General features: G+C 35.5%; 1 protein-coding gene across 3 annotated transcripts; it reads left to right on the top strand.

The window, feature by feature from the left end:
• The first annotated feature begins 785 nt into the window (after positions 1-785).
• Positions 786-11,848, top strand: ASG2 (transducin family protein / WD-40 repeat family protein). 3 transcript variants are annotated; one of them, XM_021428767.2, is made up of 19 exons: positions 786-1,201; positions 1,552-1,620; positions 2,040-2,117; positions 2,823-2,957; positions 3,053-3,160; positions 3,258-3,386; positions 4,180-4,295; positions 4,371-4,488; positions 4,989-5,094; positions 5,722-5,867; positions 6,010-6,180; positions 6,276-6,386; positions 7,114-7,225; positions 7,827-8,176; positions 8,611-8,701; positions 10,014-10,109; positions 10,214-10,284; positions 10,363-10,490; positions 10,974-11,848. In XM_021428767.2, the coding sequence occupies exons 1-19, from the start codon at positions 1,130-1,132 to the stop codon at positions 11,053-11,055; spliced, it is 2,289 nt and encodes a 762-aa protein (XP_021284442.1). In that variant the 5' UTR covers positions 786-1,129; the 3' UTR covers positions 11,056-11,848. The 3 variants fall into 3 exon arrangements, with proteins under 3 accessions (XP_021284442.1, XP_021284441.1, XP_021284443.1); XM_021428766.2 differs by having other exon boundaries at positions 5,719-5,867; positions 10,974-11,847; XM_021428768.2 differs by lacking the exons at positions 10,014-10,109; positions 10,214-10,284; positions 10,363-10,490; positions 10,974-11,848 and adding an exon at positions 9,559-10,004 and having other exon boundaries at positions 5,719-5,867.
• Positions 11,849-11,898: the final 50 nt, after the last annotated feature.

An 11,898-nucleotide genomic window follows, 5' to 3' on the forward strand; every position in this document is an offset into this window, starting at 1 on the left:
CAACATGTAAACAGCTAGCATCATATGGAGTTTATGTGACCTGTGGAACTTAAAGTCAACTCAAGTCTATCCTTGCATGGTTTTAAATTTTAAAATAAAGTTTAAAATTCACAATATAGTAAAAGAAAGAGAAAAGAAAGAAAAGGGGGAGATGTATTTATAAGCTGATAGTCTTCTTGTATAAATAGAATTTACAATATAAAAGATAATATAACGTAATTTAATTTGGATAGATAATATTCAGATATAATTTTAATTTTAATATATATAATCAAATTCAAGAATTCCAACAGATTACACTATGTGAGTTGGGCTTATTGTCTACCTTGGTTGAGTTGCTATTTGTTTGTTGGGCTGCTTATCTGCTTGAATTGTTGTTTATTGAGTTGTTTGACTTGTCTGGACTAGTACTCGAGTAGTGACAGTTGTACTTGTCAAAATTAACTTTTTCTCATCATTTTAATTTTGATAACTATTTTAATTAAAATTTAAATAAATAACAATTAAAAAAGTTATAAGTTTAAATGATTTATCTCAATATTGAATCAAGATTGGAATTTATTTTAAAGAAAAAAATTGGGGTAGTTTTTTATCTACTATTTATTTAAATGTATTTTTTTAAATCTTAGTAAAAGCGGAGCAATTGGGCTAGGGCCACAGTGGGGCTTGTTTTAGTTTTGGGGTTAGGCCCAATTCCAATACGAAAGCCGCCACGCCACATCAGCATTCAACGATTCCACTTAAGCAACTCCCCTTCCATCAACCGGCAAACCCTAAATCAGCGGTGCTTAAATCTCACGCAACAATCTTAACCTACTCCTCCTTTCACTAAACAAAAACCTCTCATGCTCTTTTTATTAATTTTTTCGGTGAAGTGTAGAAATATTAGGAACGCACACGGGGCAACTAGGTTCATCATTTGCATTCGTGTCTCAAAAGCCTTGGCATACTAAGTAGAAAAAGTTTTTTCCATTGGCGAACCCAAACAAAACCGTGCGAGCTTCTAAAAACGCTAAGAGATTGTTTTCAGCATTTGAGAGAACGCTTTGATCATCGCCGATTACAACCGTCACTGGCGATCGGAGCTAGGGTTTTGGAATATCTTTCCATTTTTTAAAAATAATACTCGATGGAGGAGTGGCCGTTCCACGACGGCAACGCACACAATCTACTCAAGAGCAGGCACATCGACATTCGCCACGTATTTTCTCGCTCTGCTCTGCTCTCTCTTTCTTCAAAGCAATTCATTTAGTTTATTTCAATTTCCAGTTTCTTTGATATTGCACGCTTTTTTTTTTGGTTGAAATTTTGTTGTTCTGGTTTGTAATTATGAGGCTAATTGTTATTTGTTTCTTTCTTTTTATTTTCCCGGAATCTTGCTGATAATTTAAGTTTAACAATGTTAAATATTTATCAGTTTCTAGTTATCAATTATTATTGTATTATTTGTTTTGTTTGGTTCAGTTTAGACTATAATCGTGCGCTTTTGTTTGGTTCACTTACGATAGTGGCTGTTCTATCTAAGAGATTTTTTTTGGGGTGTTTGCGTAGGATGTTGATCACAGTTTGCAAATGCATTCGTCTTTGATACAGAGGCTTTCACTGGAACGAGAATTGGAGGTTGTTTCAATTTTTTAAATTATCTAATATTTGCATTTGAAAGCTGTCATTACTAACATGCACCCTTTGCATTATATATCATAGCCTTTGTTTTTACGCACTCTTTGCACATTCAAATTTTAAAAATAATGCATGTTGTTTATCTTGTGATGTATCACAGACTATCATAGTAATGGCATTTTAGGGCAGTCAGTTGTTTGAACTTCTACTTATTGTGCCTTCCTAGATTACATTACAAGTTATGTGTTGTTTACTTTGCTATATTTAATGCTGTTCCATTTTCCAGTTGCCTTTTGTATTAGGCACTATTTATTTCGGGATGCTTTGAAGGTTTGAACAGGGTGATCTATTATTGTACTTCAATAGTTCTTTGTCTTGCGTCATTCTAAAATCAACTTACATGTTCATTATCTGAACAGGGGCATCAGGGTTGTGTAAATGCTGTGGCTTGGAATTCAAATGGTTCACTTTTGATTTCTGGATCTGATGATGCACGGGTATGAGACATCTATCTTCATTTACCATGTAGACTTCAGTGCAGTGTAACAGGTAGCATTAAATTGGCGAAAATGTAATAATGATGATTTTTGTATTTTAGCTGACCTATTCCTGCCAATTCTGCATTATGATGATTTTGTTGTAGGGACTTTTTTTTTTATTTATAAGGAGTTGATTGGTTATAAAGTCTGCCTAGTCATTAGACATTGTAGGATATTTACGTACTCATTTGGAAAGTGTTTGTGAAGTCTAACATCTTGTACCAATCCTTCTGAATCACGATTATGGTGGTGCTATTTTTTGTGTTTTGATACTTATAAGTTCTTTATATATTATCTGAAGAGTGATTTTCACGATTTTCTTCTTTGTAGTATGGAATATGGATTTGATTATCTGAAAGAGGAATAAAGTATTGGTTTAGGGGCCTCTAGTCAGCTAAACTTGTTAACACCTGCCATTAGTTGATAAAGGTGTGTGAAGAACGGTGTTTAAGGGTTATTGGGTTTATGAAAGTTTGCGGTGCTCATTTTAGATGTCAGATTTATTGAACAATGATGTTTGAGGTGTATTGGTTTTATGAAAATATGCGATGCTCATTGTGGATGTCAAATTATTGAACAATGGTGTTTGTGGCGTATTGGCTTTATGAAAATATGCGATGCCCCTTGTGGATGTCAAATTTATTGGCAAATTAATTTTTGCAGATCAATATTTGGAGCTACTCTGGTCGAAAGCTTTTGCACTCTATAGAGACAGGGCATTCTGCAAATATATTCTGTACAAAGTTTATTCCTGAAACTTCTGATGAGCTTGTGGTCTCCGGAGCTGGTGATGCAGAGGTAAATTTTCGGACTATGGTTAAACAAGGTTTCTATAGTGGATTCTTGTTGCATTGCGATTAGGTTCATTAGTAACTTAGCTAATATTTTTGTAGGTTCGGTTATTTAATTTGTCTCGCTTAAGTGGGAGATGGCTCAATGACGGTACTATTACTCCATCGGCGCTCTATCAGTGTCACACAAGAAGAGTTAAAAAACTGGCGGTAAGATTTTCATCACATTATGTTGCTTTACATGTTGAACATGAATGTTCACCTGGTTGCTTCACCTGTCATAGTTTCTACTTGTTTCCTGTTTCAGGTTGAAGTTGGAAACCCCAATGTGGTCTGGAGTGCAAGTGAAGATGGAACTCTGAGACAGCATGACTTTCGAGAGGGCACTTCTTGTCCTCCAGCGGGATCTTCTCACCAAGAGTGTCGCAATGTTCTAGTGAGACTCACATTATATAATATGGGTTTTCCTTCATTCATTTCTATGTTCTAGAGACACCTATTAGAATTTTGTTTGTTGAAGTTTAGTAGTACCTATTCAGTGCAGCATGTTGATTCCAAATATTTTGGTGTCTCTGAAATGCTTGTCAAAAGTTTGACAAGTTTTGACTTCTTGTCTTCACCTGGGTATAATTGTTGCTGTGGTTGTTATATGACTCTGGTTTCCTTCTATGTAGATTCCATGCAGCACTGAAGTCTTTCCTTTGATGTGGAACATTATATCTGTTCCTCTCCTGATTTCTTGCCAAGTAACATACTTGGTTGATCTAAATTCGTTTTCTTCTTGTTGGGATTGAGAACTTACAAACAATTAAATTAACCTTTTTGAGTGTCTGAAAACCTACAGAATCTTGGATGCTTTTGTCCCTGAATGGAAAGATGTTATTATTTTGTAGATCTGGTCTTGATGAGATAGCTCATCAAGATTCACCATGACTTTAGACAGCGTGAGAGGACTTTGCAGTACACAGAATGATATCCCTGATTCTTTGGTCAATGGATTTTCATCTCAAAGTCGTTTAGTTTTAGGTGTAGCTTTGGTTTGTGTTGAAAATTTTCAGTTTTATTTGCAAATGTTTGTCTTCAGTTGAAATTCTTATGTTCAGCTTTGTAGGATTGCCATAATGAGTCAGCTCAACTTAAATTTCCCTTTATCTTAGTTCCTCTGTATTTGACTGTATCCCCTCAAATTGTAAATTATTTTAAGAATTTTCCTTTTTCTCTTTTGGCAGCTTGACTTGCGTTGTGGGGCCAAGAGGTCACTAGCTGATCCTCCTAGACATACTCTTGCCTTAAAATCTTGTGATATCAGTTCTACTAGACCTCATTTGCTCCTTGTTGGTGGGAAGTATGTGGCTGAAATGCTGTGTCTCAAACTTTTTGCTTTATTTTCTCAACTAATCTTGTCTTTGAATGTTTGCAGTGATGCATTTGCTCGTCTGTATGATCGAAGGATGCTGTCACCACCCACCTCATGCCAGAAAAGAATGCCACCACCTACTTGTGTTAATTTTTTCTGCCCAATGCATCTTTCTGACCGTGTTAGTTTTGAACTTCTTTGTTAGTTCTTACTCTTGTTACTTCCTTTCTGGTAATATCTTGGTAAAATTTATACTCATTAGGACCAATAAATGATGTTTGGGTATATGAAAAAATTGTCTGTAATGATGTAACAATAACTTCACAAATGATAATAATTCTCTGTTTCTTTTCTTTACTTTCCTTCTGTCTTTTATTTTTGGTAAATTAGTGAGCTTTTCTTGGCTTCATTAGGTCACTATTTGCCAGTTTCCTCTTATTGGAATCTTTTCTCCTTTATTCTGCACATGGAAAAAAGTTTTGTTTGATATTTTAGGTTAGCTGTGTTAATAAGAATCATTTAATCTGAAACTTCCGATTGTTGTCAATTGGCATTCCTATTAGTAGCACCACTTTCTCGCTTTAAGGTGTCATTATATGTTAACTTTAAACAAAAACACTGCTGGGTTTTAACTAAAACTATTGTCGTATTAATTCAATTTTTGTTTTCTTTGCTTTTCAGGGTCGATCAAGTTTGCACTTAACTCATGTTACGTTTAGCCCTAATGGAGAAGAGGTTCTACTTAGCTATGGTGGGGAACATGTATATCTAATGGACGTAAATCATGGTAAGCGTATTCAAAATTCTCTGCTGCTAATGAAGTCAGATGGTTCAATGCATTTGTGCTCAGCTTTTTTAGTTTTTTGTTTTTTCCTCTTTAAAGAAGCTTCATGTTGCCTGACTTGATATGATGTAGTTTTCAATTGTCTTTCCGTGTTTAAGTTTCAGTTTTGTGAAAAGAAGTGAAGCTAGTGGTGGCTTGATGGAAGTGTGACTAGAAATTTGGAAGAGGAATGAATGATGCTTTTGATTTGTTCTATTTAGGGGTCTTGCTGCATAGAGCTGATGTGTCTGAACCTATATATTCATGGAATTAACGTGTAAAGTTATATGTGGCATCTTAAAATGTAACTTAGGCTTAGGGTTGCTCTTGCCTCCCTTTCTTCCCTGGTTGTTTTAGGTTTCATTTTCATGAAGAAGTGCTATTTAGATTACAAAATAAAGGTTACACATAAATCCGATCTGGTTGTATGATAGTTTTTTGCATTATTAGATTTAGTGAAATGATCTTTCACTCTGAATCTTTTAGTTGTTTCCTTTATTTGCAGTTAGTGGAATACAATGTGTAATCAATATTTGAAATGGTGAAGTGTTCTTTAGCTGAACATCTGTTTGTTGTTTCCATAATTAGCAGCTAGTGGGAGTTTAGTGAAATATTCTTCGGGAGATGCTGCAAAATTGATGACTTTCACTTCTGCACTAAATGGAGTAGAGCGCCAACCACCTGTCTCCAGTGTCTTCCAAAATGGTCTCCCTAGAAGAAGCAACACTGCTGCAAAGGTGTGCATCTTTTATTTACACTTCTATTTTCCCTTTTTTTGTTGTTGTTTTGTAAATTTGTCTGAAAGTTTCGGTAGATTGTTATATGACTTATGTTGTTCTCCCATATGTATTTCAGCTATAACTAACATGGCAGTTACAGATTGAAAAATGCAGGAAGTTGGTTGAAATTGCTAGAAAATCCTTAGAATATGGGACGAATATTTTCCATGCAATTGAGGCATGCAATGAAATCTTGGATGGACATGGTAGTGATATTGGGCCTGTGCTAAGGCATGAATGTTTTTGTACACGTGCTGCCTTGTTGCTGAAGGTTCATTGATAACTTTGTCTGGATAAACATTTATGGACCATTTCATCTATTTGGTATGCAATTATGCCCACATATTAACTTGTTCCCTTTTGCAGAGAAAGTGGAAAAATGATGCCCATATGGCCATTAGAGATTGCCATAATGCTCGAAGAATAGACAGTTCTTCCTTTAGAGCTCATTATTATATGGCTGAGGCTTTAGAACAGGTAATCTGCACTGCAAGTTACACTGAAGTTTATAAAGACGTTGGTCTACCTGATCAATTGTCTTCCTTAGTGCTTTGGGTTGCCAAGAGCATTTTAAATTGTTGAGCTTGAATCTCAGTTAGTGGATTACTGGCTTTGGGTTGCTGGCCCACAACATCTTTTATCATTTCAAAATCTTTACATTTACAGGTAGCTTTTGTTGTTAAATAACAGAACATGCAACTGAAACTATGTTTCTAATTGCATTATTTACAAATTTTCAACCAAATTTAAGCTTTGGAACTCTTTTCATATGAAAATTAAAAATATCAACAACAATATGTTGTTTCAATAGGCATTATGTATGTTCTGAGAAGTTGGTTTATAGAGTAAAGCCTGTATTATGGCGAAGTTTTCACTTTCTGCACGGTAGCCAATCTTAATTTGAATTCTAAGTGGTGAGTTCTATTTTAATATGTTGATTGGGTGTTGTTTGTGTAGATTTTGCTCTCTAGATGAATATTGGCCTTAAGAATTTTTAGGATGAATTGTGCTGTTGTAATTCAGAATATCTTATGTTTTGAACTTCCTTTTACTCTTCATTTCTTTTTCTTTTTGCTTAAGAAAAAATTGGTCTATTGAAGCTCAAACGGCAACCATCTGAGAGAATGGCATGGTTGTTTCTTCATGTAAAGTTGGTAAAACTAAGCTTTCCTTTTTTTGTCATTTGGTTTCTAATTCTTTGCAGTTGGGCAAACATAAAGAAGCTATGGACTTTGCTGTTGCAGCACAATGTTTATCTCCATCTGAAACTAAGGCTGCCGAGAAAGTGGAGAACATAAGAAAAGATCTTGCTGCAGGTTTGTGTTGTGCATGCACATCATTGTCCCAATGAAGTGTCTTATTACTTAACTTCAGAGTTAATTAACCTTCCTATATTCACGTGTGTAAGGCAATTCTATCTTGGGCTATTCATCTTACATTTGATTGAAAGGCAGTGTTGGGTTTGAGTATTGATTTCTTGGGTTCAGAGTTGACATTAGTACTAGTCTAACTTTTCTTTTCTGTTCAGTTCACTGGGGTGGTAGATGCCATCTTCTTATACTGGAAGTACTGATGTTATCCTTTGGCCTCTTGTCCAAGCCTTTCCTTTGTTCTTGGATTAACTCTAGATTGCTATTAGGCCTGGGAGCAATCAAGATTCAAGTGTACTTGTAGGATGCTTAGGTTCATTTGTTAAGTTGATAACATGGAGTCACTAAGGTTGTTGCTAATCCTTCTGCTATTAGGTTCTGGAACGAATTTTAGTAATTACTCATATAAGGGTGAAATCTATCTGTCTCTCTCTTTATTTTCATCCCCTCCCTATTCCTCCCTTGGGGATGGGTTTAGGATTGGTTAATATCTCTAGGATTGGTTATAACTCTAGTTTTACTGATTTTTTTTTTTTGGTGTAACTAGCTGAGGCTGAAAGAAATAACAAGGCGAGTGATGGGGCATCTAGGTCTGAACCTCGAACTGGAAGGGTATTGTCACTGAGTGACATACTCTATCGCTCTGAAGCTAATAGTGATGCTTCCCAAGATGGTCCAAGATCTGACAGAGAAGATTCTGATTATGACGAGGAGCTGGAATTAGATTTTGAAACTTCAATATCAGGTGATGAAGGACGTGATGTTGAATCTAACGTACTACATGGAAGTTTAAATCTTAGAATTCATCGAAGAGGTGATTCAACAAGGGAAACTGGTGCGAATGGTTCATGTGGCTCTCCATCCTCGTCATCGCAAAATGATAGAGCAGCTTATCAGGTTCACATCCTTATCTTTGATGTAGTGTGCAAATGTTTTATGATTCTGATAAGCATGTTATGTCATAATCAAGAATCAACTGGAGACTGACTCTAGTCAAGTTTTAATTATCAAGGCATGGCTAAATCTAAATGTGTCATTGGTGATGTTGCTAGCCTTTGGTTGTTATCTCCTGGGCAGATTAGTTACTTGCTTATTTCTTCAACTTGTGATGCATATTGATGATTTGATTAGATGCCAAACTGTAAAAAAGGCTGGCCTATAAAAAGATAGCATGGAAAAGAGTTTTGTTTACTTAGTTGCATGTTTACTTCCAAATTGACCAGTTTGGTTGTTATGTATGTGCAACAACAGATTCACCATATTGCTTGAGACATACTTTTTTTTAATTGTCTTGCTTTTGATTTTCATGCCATGCATTCATATTTTTTTAGGCCGAGGCAGTTATTGATATGAAGCAGAGATATGTTGGACACTGTAATGTTGGAACTGACATCAAACAGGCCAGTTTCCTTGGTCAGAGAGGTACTTTTCTTATATGATCTTATCTATATTTTAAGCTGCATCAAAATTGTATTGCTTTATTATTATTATTATTATTATTATTATCGTCTATGAACTTTTTCGCATTTGCTTTATGGTGTTGAATTTGTTCCTATTTATCAGTATCGCCATTTTTGTTTCTTTCTTTTTTACATTCAGATACTCACATTTTGTTTATTTGTTATGCACCATTTCACCCTTAGTCAAGTTTGTTTATGTCATTTGAGGATCATCATTTTATGTCTACAGTTGAGCTCTAACCTTCTTTTGAGAGCCAAAGAGTTGTGAATGATTTTAATTCTTTCTTTTGATGATATACATAGAAGAGAGTTATGGCATTCTCTAGTTGATTAATTACTATTAAAATAGCACTTGAGCATTTGGCTCACTGTTTGGTGCATCTACTTGTGCACAAAGAGTTAGATTCAAACCCTGCGTCCCCCAAATTAAAAAAAAAATGCTCAGGTGCCATTTTAATAGTAATTAATCAACCAGAGAATGCCATAACTCTCTTCTATGTATATCATTAAAGCAAAGAAAGAAAGAAAATCAGTCAACTACTTTTCGGCTGTCGAAAGAATGTCAGAGCTCAACTGTAGAACTAAAATGATGATTCTCAAATAACATAAGCAAACTGGACTAAGCATGAAATAGTGCATAATTACATTTTTTTCATTTGGGAGGAAGGGGGGATTTGAATCTGGCTCTTTGAACAAGGGGATCATGCACTAACCATTGAGCCAAATATTTGGATGCATAAAAAAAAAAAGATTATTAAAATTAAATAAATTGCTTTTTCTGCAATGATACTCCTAATGCAGTCCACATATGTCTTGAAGGAATCTGGTGTCATTTTGATGCATATTGAATCTGGATGAACTCTAGAAGTCTTCTATTGGATCACAACATTTGTTGCTTGTTGGACATTTGATCTGTAACAAATAAGTTTGTTGTCAAGCAACATGTCAATTGCTTTCTAGTCTTTTCATTGGTGGTCTAATGGCTGCCGCGTGTAAATATGGTCTTTCCTTTGGCAACATGCAATGTCTGGTGCCCAACACAAAGGGGCTTCAAGATGAAGTGTCCATATATCCCCAGGAAAGATGTTTTCTTTTTCATCTTAGTCACATTTCTTGTTGATTGTGCTGTTGTTAATTCATTGTTCATTGAACATTATGAGTTAATGAAATCAGTTCTGATTGGGAAAAACTGTTACTCATGAGTAGTGGAACTGGGTCTGCATGCAATTTTAGCAGTGAAACTGTTATCATGACATCCTCTGTTTGATTTTTAGGAGAATATGTTGCTAGTGGGAGTGATGATGGGAGGTGGTTTATTTGGGAAAAGCAGACTGGTAGATTGATAAAAATGCTTCTTGGAGATGATGCTGGTAATATTCCTCTCTCCTCTCCAACCTGCCCCACAGATTGTGGGCTTTACCATCATCCTATGGTTTATTATTCACTGGAAAATAACTCTTTTTGTTCTCCACAGTTGTAAACTGTGTGCAGTGCCATCCATTTGATTGCTTTGTGGTAACCAGTGGGATTGATAGCACAATAAAGGTCAGTATTATGGGAAGAGTTCAATTATTTACGATAATCAAGATTAGTTTTCTTATTTTTAGTTGGTGCATGGTGTAGCTATGGACTCCAACTGCTGCTGTTCCGTCAATGGTTGCCGGTGGGTCAGCAGGGCCAGAAACCGCTAACATGTTAGAGGTCATGGAAAGTAATCAACACAAATTATGTCGTAATCGTGAAGCTATCCTGTAAGGATTGTGAATAGTATTTCTTTATGTTTTTAAATGGGAACATGCATCAGATAAGATTAATTGTGGATTTGCCAACTTTCTTTTCCCTTTCCTTCCCCTGTTTCTGTCTCTCGTCTTGTTCTGGTTGATCTGTCTGGTAGTCGATGCTCTTTGTGTATTGGGATGCAAGACTTTCTTGTGCGCATGTAGAATACAATTATAGAGTTCTATAAACTCTAGAAAAATTCTTTTCGAATGTTTTCATACTCAAATGTCCAAAAGTTGTTCTCAGAAGAAAAGGCCATAGGAAAGTGGAAATTTAAGTTGTTTGTTTTCAATTTAGACATAGTTTGGGACTTACTAATTAGGTATGTTCAGTCTTTTTGAATGTTGCTTTTTGTTTGAAAAACATGTGTTTGGTTCTCGTTTCTTATAGTAATGCTTCTTGCATCAAATTTTCCTTATTAAAGTTATCTGCAAGATGAGTAATGTTATTTGCAGGCCCTTTGAACTTTTGGAGCGGTTTCGGATGCATGAATTTTCTGAAGGATCCTTGCATCCATTTGAGTGTGCCCAGACCTAATCAGCTTCTTAGCTCTTACAATAGCATGCAGGTAGCTAGCCTCTTTCATGGAAGAGACTTTTTACTCAACTATTTTTACCGTTGAATATTTGGCAAAATTTCACTTGCATTTACTGAAAAGGGCTGTTTCATGGCATTGTACATGACATGATCAGTTGGTTGATTTTATGGATTGGAAACCATATGTTGGGTCTTTCCTTTTAATTTCATTTGACAACTGAAGTTTGAGCTGGTTACCTGTATAGAATGGGTCTCAATACTACTAAATTATTTTTCCTCACCTGCAAATGCAATGAAAATGTCACCAGTCGAGCCATAAGATTTGTTGACATGAAATGGGCATATTATTAAGGCACTGGAAATTGGCTTAGTATGCTGATGCAAGCACAGATGCTCGCAGATATATGTGAGCCATTTCCTTGTCATCTTTCCTGTATTCTTTCCTTTTTCTCTTGTAGTTCTTTGCTATTACAGAAGTTAGTTGATACTTGAATTAGTTTTTTCCTTGAATAAACTAATTTCCAGGACTAAGCAAATCTGCTAAACTTATTCAAAAGTTAGAAACTGTCTTGAGAAGACTGAATTGGGCAATTATCGGGATTAATGGAGAGAGCAAAGAAGAACCAGCTAGGTAGTGTGAAATGCAAATCTATGATTGCAGCAACACCCTTGGGCTCTTTAAATCCCTTCCTCGAATCAGCTAATAGACTCAATTAAAGACTTTCTTTCTTCCAAAGGCTTTCTTTCTTCCCATTTTTTCACCTGCCCATGCATGGTGTATGTTCCACTTTTAAAAGAGCTGTTTTTTTTTTTTAATCTTTTTACATTTTAAAGTTTTTTTTT

This window comes from Theobroma umbraticum, unplaced genomic scaffold (genome assembly GCF_002168275.2).
Source record: "Theobroma umbraticum cultivar Fairchild unplaced genomic scaffold, ASM216827v3 scaffold_51.0, whole genome shotgun sequence".
NCBI classification, from domain to species: Eukaryota; Viridiplantae; Streptophyta; class Magnoliopsida; order Malvales; family Malvaceae; genus Theobroma; species Theobroma umbraticum.